Source organism: Thalassophryne amazonica, chromosome 12 (assembly GCF_902500255.1).
Source record: "Thalassophryne amazonica chromosome 12, fThaAma1.1, whole genome shotgun sequence".
Lineage (NCBI taxonomy): Eukaryota > Metazoa > Chordata > Actinopteri > Batrachoidiformes > Batrachoididae > Thalassophryne > Thalassophryne amazonica.
In genome coordinates, this window is record NC_047114.1 from 52,963,617 (window position 1) to 52,981,191 (window position 17,575).

General features: G+C 40.5%; 1 protein-coding gene across 1 annotated transcript in view; it reads left to right on the forward strand.

Moving 5' to 3' along the window:
• The window catches only part of pappa2 (pappalysin 2), a 236,315-nt gene that overhangs the window by 170,314 nt on the left and 48,426 nt on the right, over positions 1–17,575 (forward strand). Inside the window, exons 23-25 of the mRNA XM_034182745.1 lie at positions 653–785; positions 2,438–2,559; positions 16,914–16,985. Of these exons, the coding sequence (XP_034038636.1) occupies positions 653–785; positions 2,438–2,559; positions 16,914–16,985 (327 nt within the window). The remainder of the gene's footprint in view (positions 1–652; positions 786–2,437; positions 2,560–16,913; positions 16,986–17,575) is intronic.

Here is a 17,575-nt window from a genome sequence, read left to right on the forward strand (position 1 = left end):
AAGGGGATAATTTTAGAAATTTTAAAATAGACATTTTAATTTCTTGACATAAAGAAATTTAAATGTGGAAAAGCCCAAGGGTGTGTAGACTGTTTTATCAGAGGTGGAAATCTCCGGCTTCAGAAAGTAAAAGTCCAACCACATATTTGTTCCTTCTTCCTACAATAAACCAGCTGATTGTAATTTGTTCAATTCTTCAGGCAAGAAGCTGAGTTAATTATTAAGATCACCTGTTTTAGGTGCACAGGTAGAAGCACACAGTAAAATCAGCAGTGTTAATTTAACACTGTCAGTGTTAGTTTTACACTGGTGATTTTTACTGTGCAATACATGGTAGAGCTTTTACTTTCTGAAGCTGGAGTTTTCCACCTCTGCTTTTTTATCCATTCTATACTAAACTGTGACATTATCAGGTGTGCACATAACTGGTGCTCATGGCGGTTGCGCATGCTAAAAATAAATGATGTGGAGCAGAAAACACTACACATCATTTATGTTTAGCAGGCATGAGCAGCATGCGCACCAGTTATGTGCACGCCTGGCCAATATTTACTTTTGCTTTCCAGGAGAAGGGCCGCCATGCTGAGTTGTAATTGTGCCCATTGTGTGACAAGCATATAGATTCTTGAATTATTTGTGTTGTTCCCAAAAGAGTGTGATTCGCTGCACAAAGGATGGCGACTGGACGGCAGAGTTTACCATGTGCTCGAGGCTGCAGGGATCCTGTTCCCCTCCTCCTGATCTTAACTCTATAGAGTACATCTGTGACCAAGAGATGGATGTCGGTATGTAGTGAGAATGTTTGAGAAAGTACAGGTGTAACTACATGGGTCCTATCTTGACAAACTGTATTTTATGGTCTGACATGGCTTATGTAAGTGCATTTCAGGTATGTCTAACTCCACTTTCCTAATTATACAGTGTGCAATTTGGGTGTAAAGCAGGACACAGGGTGCAAAGGGGTTGTATTTATTCAATTAGGCAAAGGCTTGTTTTGAGGGAATAACATGACATAAACCGATCAAAACTCAGAAACTCAGCGACCGCTCAAGAATAAGACTCAAGAGGAAAGCCACCAAGACTATGGCTGTGATTGGAAAAACTGCGCATTGTGCAACATTAGCCTGTTGCATCACCAGGTATCCACTTTCTTGGTGGAGTCAAGCAGAGAATGAGTTTCTTCAAAAGAAGATGAGAAATTTCAACTACAGTTTGTCAGAAAGGCACATAAGAGATTCAAACATAGATTTGATTTGTTTTCTTATGTGAAAATCTTTCTTTGTTCCACTTTACCATGAAGCAGGCAAATATTGCACTACACAGTACCATACTAATTGTATTTGATAATGATTGACATAGAGGAATTATCAGACCTGTTTAGTGATTTGGAAATGTTCATGCATCTATCCCCTGATGTGTCTAAAGAAAACTGGCTGTAAAAGCGATGAGTTGCTGTAGTATCCTCAAGTTTAATTTGTAAATTACTTATGGATTATAAAAATGGAGATACTGTTTATAAAATGCCTCTAATTCCTAAATAGTCGATCCATAGTTTTTGTGAAACCCCTTGAGTAAAGTATACACGACAGTACATCTTGATTGTAGACAAAATTACAAAAATACTCACCAAAATAATCACCATACTTATATATGTACCTGACTGAAGGTCACCAGGTGTCTGAAAAGCAGAATATTAAAATATGATGCAGTAATACAAGCTTAGAAATACTTGTGAGAAACAGATTTCAGTTAAATGTAAAGAAAACTGCCCCTGTCCAGCAAAGAACTGTGAAAAATAACGACACTGGCAAACTATAGAGATATATTAACAGTCTGGACTGAAAATTAAAACATTTCTGGAGATATACTGTAACCATAAAATCAAACAATTTTGAGTGTAGTGGATCTTTAAACACTGAATTAATTTTTTAGTAATACTGCAAACAGGCAGACAGAAAAAATACAACCTTCTGTGTACAAGTACTGTTAAAAATATATGTTCTTACCTTTACACAAATAAAATAGCTGATTCTGTTATCATTTAGCTTTTTTGTTCACAGTGCAACAAGAAGCCTCCTTTTTAACACTCCAGAAAGTATACGGTGGTTAAGAAGCTAAGAAACTGATTTTAGCTAGCTACTAATTATACCATTAAACAACTAAACTTTAAATGTTCCTAATTGCCGCCATATTTAGTTTCAGCTCAGCGAATACTGTGTACACAAGTGCCATGTCAGAAAAAAAGCCTTTAAATAGCATGATTTGCCGTTTGCGACCTGTAAAGTTTGCTTTCAGAAGGGCTCAGGACACACACGCAAACAAACATGATGAACTGCTTTGAAGCTGCGTCGTGACTTTTTTACCCCACTGTTTGTACACAGACAACAAAAACATACTAATGAAGGATAAATGTTTTTTTTCTTCTTCTTCTTTGCAGGGGCTGTTTGCATCCCAACATGCATTGTTGCCCTGGACATGGATCTGCATGACCCTGTGGTTCTGCCCAATGGCACTACAGCTAACACTGTGAAGCACTGGATGCTGCCCACCAAAGTCCAGGTAAACCTCGAGAGAGGAGTCATTTTCCAAAATATATCTGGGGCCTGTACTACGAAGCGGGGTTAACTTACTCAGATGTAACCCAGGGTCAACCTCTTAAACTGGGGTTGACAAAACCTGGTTTTCTCAAGTGGTGTTAATCTGTACTACGACACTGAATAAGATGTTGATTTGTTGAACCTGTGTTAACCTAATTGGAGTTTGTGCGCGTTCACATAAAAGGGGCAGGTTGCAGCACACGTCACCATTTTTCAATGATGGCGCGGTCACCTTACTTTACCGAAAAAGAATGCACGATTATTATGCGGAGCTACGAGGAATTTAAATTAACGTTAAGGGGGAAATCGAACACATCGTCTGCCAATAAAGCAAGACAGGCTTGTTGGCAACGTATTGCTGATCGGGTAAATTCGTAAGTACAATTCAATTGTTCTCCAAATCTGTTACAGATGATTAACCTGTGGAATGTCTAATATGTGTAGGACCAATTTTATTCACTTTATACATGCTTCCCTTAGGCAGTATTATTAGACGGTATTGCTTAAATTTTCATTGTTATGCAGATGATACCCAGCTTTATCTATCCATGAAGCCAGAGGACACACACCAATTAGCTAAACTGCAGGATTGTCTTACAGACATAAAGACATGGATGACCTCTAATTTCCTGCTTTTAAACTCAGATAAAACTGAAGTTATTGTACTTGGCCCCACAAATCTTAGAAACATGGTGTCTAACCAGATCCTTACTCTGGATGGCATTACCCTGACCTCTAGTAATACTGTGAGAAATCTTGGAGTCATTTTTGATCAGGATATGTCATTCAAAGCGCATATTAAACAAATATGTAGGACTGCTTTTTTGCATTTACGCAATATCTCTAAAATTAGAAAGGTCTTGTCTCAGAGTGATGCTGAAAAACTAATTCATGCATTTATTTCCTCTAGGCTGGACTATTGTAATTCATTATTATCAGGTTGTCCTAAAGGTTCCCTAAAAAGCCTTCAGTTATTTCAAAATGCTGCAGCTAGAGTACTAACGGGGACTAGAAGGAGAGAGCATATCTCACCCATATTGGCCTCTTCATTGGCTTCCTGTTAATTCTAGAATAGAATTTAAAATTCTTCTTCTTACTTATAAGGTTTTGAATAATCAGGTCCCATCTTATCTTAGGGACCTCGTAGTACCATATCACCCCAATAGAGCGCTTCGCTCTCAGACTGCAGGCTTACTTGTAGTTCCTAGGGTTTGTAAGAGTAGAATGGGAGGCAGAGCCTTCAGCTTTCAGGCTCCTCTCCTGTGGAACCAGCTCCCAATTCAGATCAGGGAGACAGACACCCTCTCTACTTTTAAGATTAGGCTTAAAACTTTCCTTTTTGCTAAAGCTTATAGTTAGGGCTGGATCAGGTGACCCTGAACCATCCCTTAGTTATGCTGCTATAGACGTAGACTGCTGGGGGGTTCCCATGATGCACTGTTTCTTTCTCTTTTTGCTCTGTATGCACCACTCTGCATTTAATCATTAGTGATCGATCTCTGCTCCCCTCCACAGCATGTCTTTTTCCTGGTTCTCTCCCTCAGCCCCAACCAGTCCCAGCAGAAGACTGCCCCTCCCTGAGCCTGGTTCTGCTGGAGGTTTCTTCCTGTTAAAAGGGAGTTTTTCCTTCCCACTGTAGCCAAGTGCTTGCTCACAGGGGGTCGTTTTGACCGTTGGGGTTTTACATAATTATTGTATGGCCTTGCCTTACAATATAAGGCGCCTTGGGGCAACTGTTTGTTGTGATTTGGCGCTATATAAAAAAAAAATTGATTGATTGATTGATTGATGTGTAAAAAAAATTACCTTCTTTCATTAATTACGCCCAGATGCAACACAATTCAGAAGTGGGCACAGGCCTACTAATAAATGTTAGGTTAATTTAATGTTTCCTAAATAGGCTACCTTGACTGTATGATTGCTATTCCTAATCCTGTCAATATTTCAGATGCAATAGCAGTGCCAAACGCACCTGGCAGCAGGTGAAGATGAAATATAAAAACATCCTTCAGAACGGTAGGTTTATATTCATAGCTTGATAAGCCCCACTTCGCCTAATTAATGGACATGGATTAGACCTATTTTGATATTAGTAATTACCCGCGATTGCATAAAACCCTTCTTTGATTTGCATTGTGGATAAATGGCCAGGGAAAACGACAAATGCATCCAACAGTTTAGATAGAGCAAGTACTACCTTGCGAATCATACGACATACGGTATTCTTGCTCAGATGTTCAGCATCACCAGTGGAATACATAAATTGTCCACTGGCAAAATAGGCACAAGGCACATTATCTGCTCGATCGTTGGGGCATTGCTACACTGTAAAAAATGACTTGTTTTTTACAGGAAAACGCTGGCAGCTGTGGTTACCAGGGAATTCCTGTAAAACATACAGCAGCACAGTAGATAACATTACAGACATAATATGTATATGGATTTACAGTGAATGAACCACGGCTGACGCACATTAAAGGAACTGTTAAATCTACAAACAAGAGCTCTCTTTTTTTGTACATTTAACTGCTGCATTTTTTTACAGGAATTCCCTGGTAACCACAGCTGCCAGTGTTTTCCTGTAAAAACAACAGTCTTTTTTTACAGTGTACGATGGGTGATGTTACAGACTTCTGGCCCGATCAGCTGAGAAAGATAATGAATTCCCTCGGCTGAGAATCTATATCTTTCATAGAGAATATCGTCCGGGTATGTCAGCGGATTCTGGCGGTCTTTAAAAACCCTCGCCCTGCGAAGAGAGCCCCTCACAATTTGTGCCCCAATATCAAATGGATCATCCAGGTAGGCCGGCATTGTCTTCGGAGTGATTGAAGGTGGATGGACGGTAAGCACATCCACGGTACTGTACTTATAAAGGGAGTGGTTAAGCGAAAACCTCAAGCTAACCGAGAACATAACCTGCTTGGAGCAGGTTTGGCACACAGCATAAATTGCCGTGGCAGCATACCTCGATCAAAACCTATCCACCTTTCGTAGTACGGGTTAACCGGGAAGTTACTCCACATGTCATCAACTTACTCCCGAAGTTACCCTGATAAGCCAGTAACCCCGCTTCGTAGTACAGGACCCTGGTCTAGAACTAAATTCGACATATTTTCAATGAACATTGTACACAACATATGGTATCACTGCAGCTCAGTTCACTTTCTACATCAGCCAGATCGAGACCAGGATATAGATTTTACAATGTTTAGAGTGCAAGTCAAACTGGCTCAGTATGTTGGCTATAGAATCTGGTAAAGTAAGCAACCATAGGCCTGGTGCTCATCTCTAGTTTCCATGGCTCTACTCATCTTCACCCGCTTATCTGAGATCGGGTCGCGGGGGCAACAGCTCTAGCAGGGGAACCCAGACTTCCCTTTCCCATGCCACACTGACCACCTCTGACTGGGGGATCCGAGGCCATTGTGGAGATATAATCTCTCCACCTTGTCCTGGGTCTTCTCTGGGGTCTCCTCCCAGATGGACATGCCAGGAACTCCTGCCTAGGAAGGCGCCCAGGATGCATGCTTACCAGATGCTCAAAACACCTCAGCTGGCTTCATTCAGTGCGAAGGAGCAGTGGATGTACTCCGAGCTCCCCATGGATGACCAAACTTCTCACCCTATCTCTAAGGGAGAAACCAGCCACCCTCCTAAGGAAGCCCATTTCTGACACTTGTACCCGCGATGTTGTTCTTTTGATCATGACCCAACCCTCATGACCATAGGTGAGAGTAGGAACGAAGATTGTCCAGAAGATTGAGAGCTTCGGCTTTTGGCTAAGCTCCCTTTTCATCACAACAGTACGGTACAGCGAATGCAACACCGCCCCTGCTGTGCCGATTCTCCAGCCAATCTCATGCTCCATCATCCCCTCACTTGTGAACAAGACCCCAAGGTACTTATTTGAGGCAAGACCGTATTCCCTACCTAGAGTAGGCAATCCATTGGTTTCCTGCTGAGAACCATGGCCTCAGATTTAGAGGTGCTGATCCTCATCCCAGCACTTCACACTCTGCTGCAAACCGATATAGTGAGTGTTGGAGGTCACCGGCTGATGAAGCCAACAGGACCACATCATCTGCAAAAAGCAGTGATGAGACCCTGAGCCCACCAAACTGGAAACCCTCTTCCTCATGGCATTAAACGGAAAAGAGTCCACGAGTCTCACCCATATTGGCCTCTCTTCATTGGCTTCCTGTTAATTCTAGAATAGAATTTAAAATTCTTCTTCTTACTTATAAGGTTTTGAATAATCAGGTCCCATCTTATCGTAGGGACCTCATAGTACCATATCACCCCAATAGAGCGCTTCGCTCTCAGACTGCAGGCTTACTTGTAGTTCCTAGGGTTTGTAAGAGTAGAATGGGAGGCAGAGCCTTCAGCTTTCAGGCTCCTCTCCTGTGGAACCAGCTCCCAATTCAGATCAGGGAGACAGACACCCTCTCTACTTTTAAGATTAGGCTTAAAACGTTCCTTTTTGCTAAAGCTTATAGTTAGGGCTGGATCAGGTGACCCTGAACCATCCCTTAGTTATGCTGCTATAGACTTAGACTGCTGGGGGGTTCCCATGATGCACTGAGTGTTTCTTTCTCTTTTTGCTCTGTATGCACCACTCTGCATTTAATCATTAGTGATTGATCTCTGCTCCCCTCCACAGCATGTCTTTTTCCTGGTTCTCTCCCTCAGCCCCAACCAGTCCCAGCAGAAGACTACCCCTCCCTGAGCCTGGTTCTGCTGGAGGTTTCTTCCTGTTAAAAGGGAGTTTTTCCTTCCCACTGTTACCAAGTTCTTGCTCACAGGGGGTCATTTTGACCGTTGGGGTTTTTCCGTAATTACTGTATGGCCTTGCCTTACAATATAAGGCGCCTTGGGGCAACTGTTTGTTGTGATTTGGCGCTATATAAATAAAATTGATTTGATTTGATTTGACTCCCCCTTGATGGGATCCCATTGCAGGTTACTTCCCAGGCAAGACTGATATCCATTTTACAGCTGGGTGGACTAATTTAGAAGATCTTTACTTAGCCTGGAAAAAGAGTCTGTTGCTCTATAAAAAAGCCCTCCATAAAGCTAGGACATCTTACTACTCATCACTAATTGAATAAAATAAGAACAACCCCAGGTTTCTTTTCAGCACTGTAGCCAGGCTGACAAAGAGTCAGAGCTCTATTGAGCCGAGTATTCCTTTAACTTTAACTAGTAATGACTTCATGACTTTCTTTGCTAATAAAATTTTAACTATTAGAGAAAAAATTACTCATAACTATCCCAAAGACGTATCGTTACCTTTGGCTGCTTTCAGTGATGCCGGTATTTGGTTAGACTCTTTCTCTCCGATTGTTCTGTCTGAGTTATTTTCATTAGTTACTTCCTCCAAATCATCAACATGTCTATTAGACCTCATTCCTACCAGGCTGCTCAAGGAAGCCGTACCATTATTTAATGCTTCGATCTTAAATATGATCAATCTATCTTTATTAGTTGGCTATGTACCACAGGCTTTTAAGGTGGCAGTAATTAAACCATTACTTAAAAAGCCATCACTTGACCCAGCTATCTTAGCTAATTATAGGCCAATCTCCAACCTTCCTTTTCTCTCAAAAATTCTTGAAAGGGTAGTTGTAAAACAGCTAACTGATCATCTGCAGAGGAATGGTCTATTTGAAGAGTTTCAGTCAGGTTTTAGAATTCATCATAGTACAGAAACAGCATTAGTGAAGGTTACAAATGATCTTCTTATGGCCTCAGACAGTGGACTCATCTCTGTGCTTGTTCTGTTAGACCTCAGTGCTGCTTTTGATACTGTTGACCATAAAATTTTATTACAGAGATTAGAGCATGCCATAGGTATTAAAGGCACTGCGCTGCGGTGGTTTGAATCATATTTATCTAATAGATTACAATTTGTTTGTGTAAATGGGGAATCTTCTTCACAGACTAAGGTTAATTATGGAGTTCCACAAGGTTCTGTGCTAGGACCAATTTTATTCACTTTATACATGCTTCCCTTAGGCAGTATTATTAGACGGCATTGCTTAAATTTTCATTGTTACGCAGATGATACCCAGCTTTATCTATCCATGAAGCCAGAGGACACACACCAATTAGCTAAACTGCAGGATTGTCTTACAGACATAAAGACATGGATGACCTCTAATTTCCTGCTTTTAAACTCAGATAAAACTGAAGTTATTTTACTTGGCCCCACAAATCTTAGAAACATGGTGTCTAACCAGATCCTTACTCTGGATGGCATTACCCTGATGTCTAGTAATACTGTGAGAAATCTTGGAGTCATTTTTGATCAGGATATGTCATTCAATGCGCATATTAAACAAATATGTAGGACTGCTTTTTTGCATTTACGCAATATCTCTAAAATTAGAAAGGTCTTGTCTCAGAGTGATGCTGAAAAACTAATTCATGCATTTATTTCCTCTAGGCTGGACTATTGTAATTCATTATTATCAGGTTGTCCTAAAAGTTCCCTGAAAAGCCTTCAGTTAATTCAAAATGCTGCAGCTAGAGTACTAACGGGGACTAGAAGGAGAGAGCATATTTCACCCATATTGGCCTCTCTTCATTGGCTTCCTGTTAATTCTAGAATAGAATTTAAAATTCTTCTTCTTACTTATAAGGTTTTGAATAATCAGGTCCCATCTTATGTTAGGGATCTCATAGTACCATATCACCCCAATAGAGCGCTTCGCTCTCAGACTGCAGGCTTACTTGTAGTTCCTAGGGTTTGTAAGAGTAGAATGGGAGGCAGAGCCTTCAGCTTTCAGGCTCCTCTCCTGTGGAACCAGCTCCCAATTCAGATCAGGGAGACAGACACCCTCTCTACTTTTAAGATTAGGCTTAAAACTTTCCTTTTTGCTAAAGCTTATAGTTAGGGCTGGATCAGGTGACCCTGAACCATCCCTTAGTTATGCTGCTATAGACTTAGACTGCTGGGGGGTTCACATGGTGCACTGAGTGTTTCTTTCTCTTTTTGCTCTGTATGCACCACTCTGCATTTAATCATTAGCGATTGATCTCTGCTCCCCTCCACAGCATGTCTTTTTCCTGGTTCTCTCCCTCAGCCCCAACCAGTCCCAGCAGAGGACTGCCCCTCCCTGAGCCTGGTTCTGCTGGAGGTTTCTTCCTGTTAAAAGGGAGTTTTTCCTTCCCACTATCGCCAAGTGCTTGCTCACAGGGGGTCGTTTTGACCGTTGGGGTTTTTACGTAATTATTGTATGGCCTTGCCTTACAATATAAAGCGACTTGGGGCAACTGTTTGTTGTGATTTGGCGCTATATAAATAAAATTGATTTGATTTGATTTGGACTGAGACAATGCCTTGTCCAAGTACAGCACATGCACGATTTGATCCCAGGTCTGCATGTTGGCAGTACGCACATATATAGAATTAATTTAGATGAATTACAGTTGCCTATAATGCATCAAAATCTTTTAACCTAAATTAATCACAGTTTGATCCTTTTTGTTTTGATGTCACCAACTTTGCCAGTAAATAAAGAGTGTTTTAGGGAGCAGTATTTGGTTTGCATGTGCGCGCCTTTGGGCGGTTTAAGCAACCACCAGGCCAGAGGTTTTTATTTTTTAATGGCACCACAGAAAAAATGAAACTATTAGCACATCCACATTGCATAGTTTAGCTTGTGTTGTTCTCTGATGTGAGAAATAAAAACAGTCTCTAATGTTGTCTGCTGCTCGGCGACACATCATTGAAATAACTGGTAATACTTTTCATAGAAAAGTAACTTGCTTTAATAACTGTCAGATATATCTTATATGTGGGGATTTTGTATATGAGCTGTCGTTTTGCAGGAAAATGCTGATTAGGCTTTAACAATGTTTAATTTACAGCCACACAGAGCTCTTACAGGTTTAAAAAGGCTTGAGCTATGATGCCTTTCATTCAGATTTTAATGTTCTCTGGGCATATTTGAAAATTAAATGGTGTTGGATTCAATAACATAATTATTTTAGGGTGCCAAATAACTTTTTATGTATCTTTTACATTTTCATGTGTTTGATATTTAATGTTCAACATCTCCCAACATCCTACAATTCTATCAGTGATTTCCAGTGTTGCCACAGTTACTTTGAAAAGTTACTTTATACCGTTACATTTTACAGTTACTTCATTAGCAGCTGTGGGAAACTTGTCGGCAGCTGCTGAATGTAACTAATCAAGTAACGAGCAATCTAATGGTTATTTTTAAGATTGGATGGATGGATGAGATTTATTGTCATTGTCATTACAAGTGCAACAACAACGAGATTACGTCCACACTCACATTTCCACAGACAAGATACAGTAATTAATCCACAATTATTACTTGTTTACCGTAATAATGGCACACATCAGAATTAAGACAACACATATACATTTGACATTGTTTATGTGCACTAAACTTGAAAGAGTCTGTTATCTAAATTGAGGCGATGTGAGTGTGTGGTAGGAGTCACGCTGCCGCCAGCTTGGGGGGAATGGGGACCTGCCGCAGCTAAAACTGCGCAGCCCATGGAGGGGAGAAGGGGTGGCGTGAGCGGTGGCTGGGATGGGGTGTGTGATGGGGGGCAGGAGGGGACGTAGGAGGGAAAGTGGAGCATGCTTCAGTCTTTGTCCATGTGTGAGTCTGTCCTTGTACTGGAGTCAGAGAGTTAAGGAGGCAGCCAATGTTCCCCAAGGCCGTAGAAATTCTTCTGGAGGAAAACAATGGGGTATTTTGTCCTTCAGAGGCTGATAAGCCTGCCGTGTTTGTGGTTGAGCAGTGAAAACACTTTTACAGCTTCATATGAACAAACCAGACACCAAATTATGAATATTTCCTGGTCTTCTTCACCTTCCCCTGCAAGGTGCACATTTCCTCCGAGATGTTATCCAACTTGCGTCTGAGTTCAAGGGTTAACGCAGTCTGAGAATGCATTGCCTTGCCCAACTCATTAATCATGATGGGCAAGTGAGGAGTCGTGGTTGTGGCAGCAGCCGTCTTGCCAATTTTACGGTAGGTCAGGGCAGCACATAAGCCAATAAGTACCAGCCCTCCTACTATGAAACCAAATATAAATAAATCCTCGACGTCCTCCACAGAGAATGGCGCAAAGTATGCGACACGCCACATCTCCCAGGCGTCGAGAACATAGCCCAAAGGGTAAGTTCAATCTGGGCATGCAGGGTCCCCCAGCCCTGATCTTCTTGTAGAAAAATGGTGCCAATAGCGTTCAGAGACCAGCTGATCAATTCCATGGTTAATCCAATATAGTTTTGAAGAATTCACCGTCTGGTGAAGTAGGGACTGAAGGTTGGAGCAGAGATAGAGGAGATACGACCGCTCTCGCCGGAGTCCCAAGCTGTCATTGAGTACTCAGAAAAGTAACTATTAGTTACTATGCTGATGAGTTACTTTGCTGTTTACTCAAATCTTAAGAGTAACCAAGTTAGATTCCTAATTACCTTATTTGTTGCAGTACTTATTTGTTGCAGTACTTATTAGTTTCGCGTTGTCGGCAGCTGCTAATAAAGTAACTGCATAAAGCTGCTAATGAAGTAACTGTATAAAGTAACTAAAAAAGTAACTTTTCAAAGTAGCTGTGGCAACACTGATACTCTGCTGATTTAAGCAGAATTTATGACTGACACAGCTTCTTTAACACCTCTGACATATGCAACAGAAATAACCCGCCCCCTCCGTTGCACAAATTTTACCTCAGATTGTTAAAAATCCCCAGAAACACACACTGTCTAAATAGCCCAGGATTACAGCTGTATTCCAAAATCAGAAAAAAAAAATTGTAACATGTGAAAGAAGTCTTTGTAGTGCAGCAATAAATCACACTCAGTACATTTATGATGCCCCTGCACAGTTCATGTTTAATATATATATATATATATATATATATATATATATATATATATATATATATATATATATATATATATATATATATATATATATATATATATATAAACATTAACTGTGCAGTCTATGAACCTTGCAAAGGTTCATAGACTGCACAGTTAATGCACAGTTAATGCACATATATATATATATATATATACACACACACACACACTTTTATTTCTTTAATTTTTTTTGTTTTGCTGACAAGTGGTAAGAGCATTTGGTTCCAAAACAGAGGGTTCCTGGTTTGAGACCACTCATGAGATACTGTGTGTTATAAGGTTGTGAAAGAGTTGCTTATGTTAAAAATAAATAAATACATTTTGGGGCCTTTTTTTTGCATAAATTGTTACTGTTCAGCTTTTTTATTGAACAAATATTGTGCTGATTTTAAATACTTTTGGACTCATGCAGCATCTGTTTCTGGCTGTCTATAACACTCAAAACTGTTACGAAAAAATATAAAACCTCATTAAATACTTCTAAGCAGTGTTCATTTTCCTGTCCACTTTAATAAAATGCAGAGCTCAGTGGTGTGCAGATCAGCTTACAGAACTGTTTGCACCTGTTTCTGAGCTGTTTCATGTTGCATGAGCCACATTTCTGTGAAAACTGAGTGTGCTGGATTGGTTTGATCTGACTGTGGTTTTGCTACCATATGGAAACTTCTGGCAGGTCTTGCAGAACAGTTGTTGTTTTGCTTGCTGCCATGCGACCGGTCCAGGCCCTTGTGAAAGCTGACCCATGGACAAATAGTGTTTTTTCTTTTTAAACACAAAAACACTCATCAGAATGAATAGTGCATCCAACCATCTGGTGGTCTAACATCATGGATCTGAAGCTGTGTAAACTGAGCTACTGCTGCAGTGCTGCCTGACTTTTGTTAAGTCCACTGCTGAAGTTAATGTCAGGGTAAGACAAAGGCAGTGCTCCCATGTGCACTTTGACAACACAAATAATGACACCACCTCAGTTTATGCTATCTTCTTCAGAACAAACATTCAAAATTCTAATGTCCTTATGAGACACCTTAACTGGAATAAGCGGATCTAGACAATGGATGAAGAGGGCAGCAAGGTGGCTTTGTGGTTAGCACTGTTTCTTCACAGCAAGAAGATCTCAGGTTCACTTCTAACCTGGTCTTTTCTGTGTGGAGTTTGTTTGTTCTCCGCATGTTTGCATAGGTTCTGTCCAATTACTCTCACTTATGACCACATCCAAAGACATGCAGGTTTGGAGAACTGCTGACTTTAAATTGACTGTAGGTGAGTGTGATTTTGTTTGTCTGTCTATACATGTTGGCCCTATGACAGACTGGTGGACAGTCCAGGGTGTACCCTGCCTCTCGCCTAATTACCAGTCATATAGGCACCAGCCCCCATGACGCTTAACTGGATTAAGTGTGTTCAGAAAATGCATGGATGCGGAAAATGCGCTGGACGCTGCTTAGATAAAATAATTATTTTGTGGCGGATTAATCAGGCAGGCACGATGCCGGTGCTATGGTTCATGCATGCGATAAGGTGTCTTTCGAGCAGGAACACAGTGTGAGCTGCTGGAGCTGGGACAAGCTGAACCACATCGTGCCACTGATGTGGAGGAAAATAAAATAAAAAACAGCTGTATAATTAATGAATATCACTGGTTTGATATTAATAATACATAAAAGGGGATGCAATACAGAAGCCCGCGGTTAAATAACCCTGGTTAAAAAAAAAGCCGCTCACGGGATTCAAACCCACACACTCTGATTACCAGACAGAAACTTTACCACTGTGCTACAATCACTGATGTGTAACAGGAATGTGAAATGGCTAAAATCAACAAGCAGATAAATGTATTTTCTAAAAAACAAAAAAGTGCTGTGATAACTGACCAAACGGCATTTGGTACGGTGTATTTCTGCTGATACATGACTGATAGTGGCATATTTGTCACACTTTTGGGTTGTCCTGGTCCTCTGCTGCACCGCTCACAGCCCTCACGGCCCAAAATGTGTGTGTATCCTGTCAGATGTGACATTCAGATCGCCTGCTGCGTGTCCACATGAACTGACGGTCCGTTTTTATGTATTTCCACACAAGCACCCCCATGCATGTCTGTCAAAACATGGGACGTTTGCTGCAGCTGTGATGTCCAGAACTGGAGATGTCTCAACAGCTGTGGGCAGCCAGCCACCACCCCCCCCGTCCTGTCAGCACACAGACCAAGATGTCAGTCTGATCAGATGAGAGATGCCTCGCCTGCCGGGGGTGGGGGGGTTGCGCGAACCACACAAACACGTGTTGGGGGGCGCGCAAAACACATGCACAAGTGTTGTGGGGGGTGCTGACACTCTGGCACACCACATGCACTAGGCAACTTCACAGTTGTGGGTCACTTAGACAAATTTCACTGCCAGCTCGACAATAATTGTCTGCTGACTGCTGTCATGTTAATAATGCGAATGGCCACATATTTTGTAAATGCCAAACGAGTGGTGTTAAATGTTCATGTGTGTCAGTTGGAATTTGGCTGACACCTGCCGCGAGAGGGTTTGATGGGCTCGCACAGCGCACACTCTGTCTCTCAGCCGCCGGTGCACACAAATAGTTGTAGCAACAGGTGTACGAGGCAGCTACAATTTTACAACTTTGCACATGATTCCTGCTTCATGTGCACTTTATGGGCAAATGGACCAAATTCGCACTATGTGTGAAGGGGCCCTAAACAAAACAGTAATAATACCACACTCATTTTGCACTCATCATAAGGTTAGGATACATTGTCCTCCAAAAGTATTGGAACACTTGGTATTTCACACATTTTAATTTGTTTATGCCATTTCAAATACAATAAATACAAAAATTATAAAGAATAAAAATTTCTAAAATGATCTTCCTCAAACTCAAACTGACAGCTGAAGTATCAGGTCTTCTTTTTAAAAAAATCCTCCTCTACATCACTTCATCAGGAAGCTGTATTTTATATTTTTAATTAATTTAGATCAAGTTGTAGAGATTTGCTTTCAGTTTGAGTTTAAGGAAGATAACCTTTTTTAGTATTATTAATATAATTATCAAAATATGAGTATTAATATATCAATGACAACAACAAATGGACCGCATTTATATAGCGCTTGTCCATCTGCATCAGACGCTCAAAGAGCTTTACACATCAATGCCTCACATTCACCCCGATGTGAGGGTGCTGCCATACAAGGTGCGCACTACACACTGGAAGCAACTAGGGGATTAAGGACAACAATGATTAATAGATGTTAATCCTTTTAATAAGAATTGCATTAAGAATGGTAAATAAGTCAATATGAAGAAGCATGTAGGACTGTAAACATTTTGGCCTGAGTGCATTTGTTTTGCTTTAAAAGTGGGTCATGTTGTCAAGTATCATAGCAATGATTTTGATATTAATGTGGTTGAAATCACTGCTTTGGTTTCTCTTTATTGTTGGGTGGTCAGTCAGCCAGCCAATTTCTAAATGCTGGCCAAAGTCAAATAGTTGGCTGGCGGAATGGTAGTTCATGCCATATCTCTGACATTGCGTGATTTTAGAGGTATTGTGTTATCTGAAATGCTTCGGGATCAGGTCTCCACGGCTGGGTCAGGCTGCACAAAAATCATATGGGAGGATGCTCTTTCTTTCTCTCTGTATTTATTAGTCGATCAGCCTACATATCTGGCTTCCTTGTACATTTGTTGGACACAGACTCGATACAGCTTCATCCAACCACAGAATTTTGACAAACATCCAATTTGATTACATCATAAAGTTTTTGGAACTAACAAATTATGTGACTGTCCAAATACCTACGGATCAGAGTGTATTTTAAAAATTACACAATATCTGCATTGGACCACAATGCGTGAATTTTGTAGTTCATATTTTTAACAGTCCATTTTCCTTTATTGTGAAATGCCCTATCAGTATGGTGCACAGTAACTTCAAAATTTGCATCTGCACAAAATAAATTCCAGGACAGTTTCTGGTTCCGGAAAAGAGAAACAAGACTTTTGAATAACACAACTTGTTAACAGCATTTGACATTTGGTGGAGTGGGGGTCATAAATACACAAATTCCTAAACTTTCGCAAATATTCTCAATTTTCGATGAAGGAATAGACTGTAAAAATACAACAACAACAAAAACACTTTCCAAAAATGTGAACGAGCTTCGTCGACTTTACGAATGAATCTTTGATGTGTTTGATAATTATCACTTTTCTATAGCACCACCATCAGGCACAACATGGACAGATGTGATGGGTAGATTGGCATAAAATTTAAACTTGTGCATATTTTAGAAAATGTCCTCACCGTAAACTTTAATTTGAAACATAGTGGTTATCTAATGATATTACCAAAGTGCTTAACGGTCGTGTTAATGTGTGCTGTTTTTCAGAGTATAGTGTGCACAGGGATGAAGAAGTGGTACCCCGACCCTCAACATATCCACTGCATCCAATCCTGTGAGGTACGTATGAGTCCAGAACCGCAAATAAACATGAATCAGTTTAGATGTGAATACAATTCAATTCAAATTTTAAATGACTCAAAAAAATTACCTCTAAATAAAATAGAACACGGTATAACTTTTAATGACATCGCTTGTAAACGGCTCTGTGTGCATTTTATGACGTACCACAGCTGGATGAGAACATTTACTTGTTAGAATGCACAGTTGTCTTTATCCATTCAGTACGGCCTGCCAGTGTGTATCACTGACTGAAACTGAACACTTCTGCATTCAAGCACCCTTTGATGAACCGTGTCCAGTTCTGTGTTCATTTATTTCTTATCATTTTGCATTTTTTAAAAAAGATCCAGTTCTTAAAAATGGCTCTGATCTGATTTCAAGCACCCTTTGATAAACCATGTCCAGTTCTGTGTTCATTTATTTCTTATCGTTTTGCATTTTTAAAAAGATCCAGTTCTTAGAAATAGCTATGATCCGATTTCACCCTGTTATCAGATGTTTTATTGACCCCAAGACAGGGAAAACTTTAACCTTCACACATTTCACCATTTCTGGAAATAACCACATTTAATTTATTACCCTACACG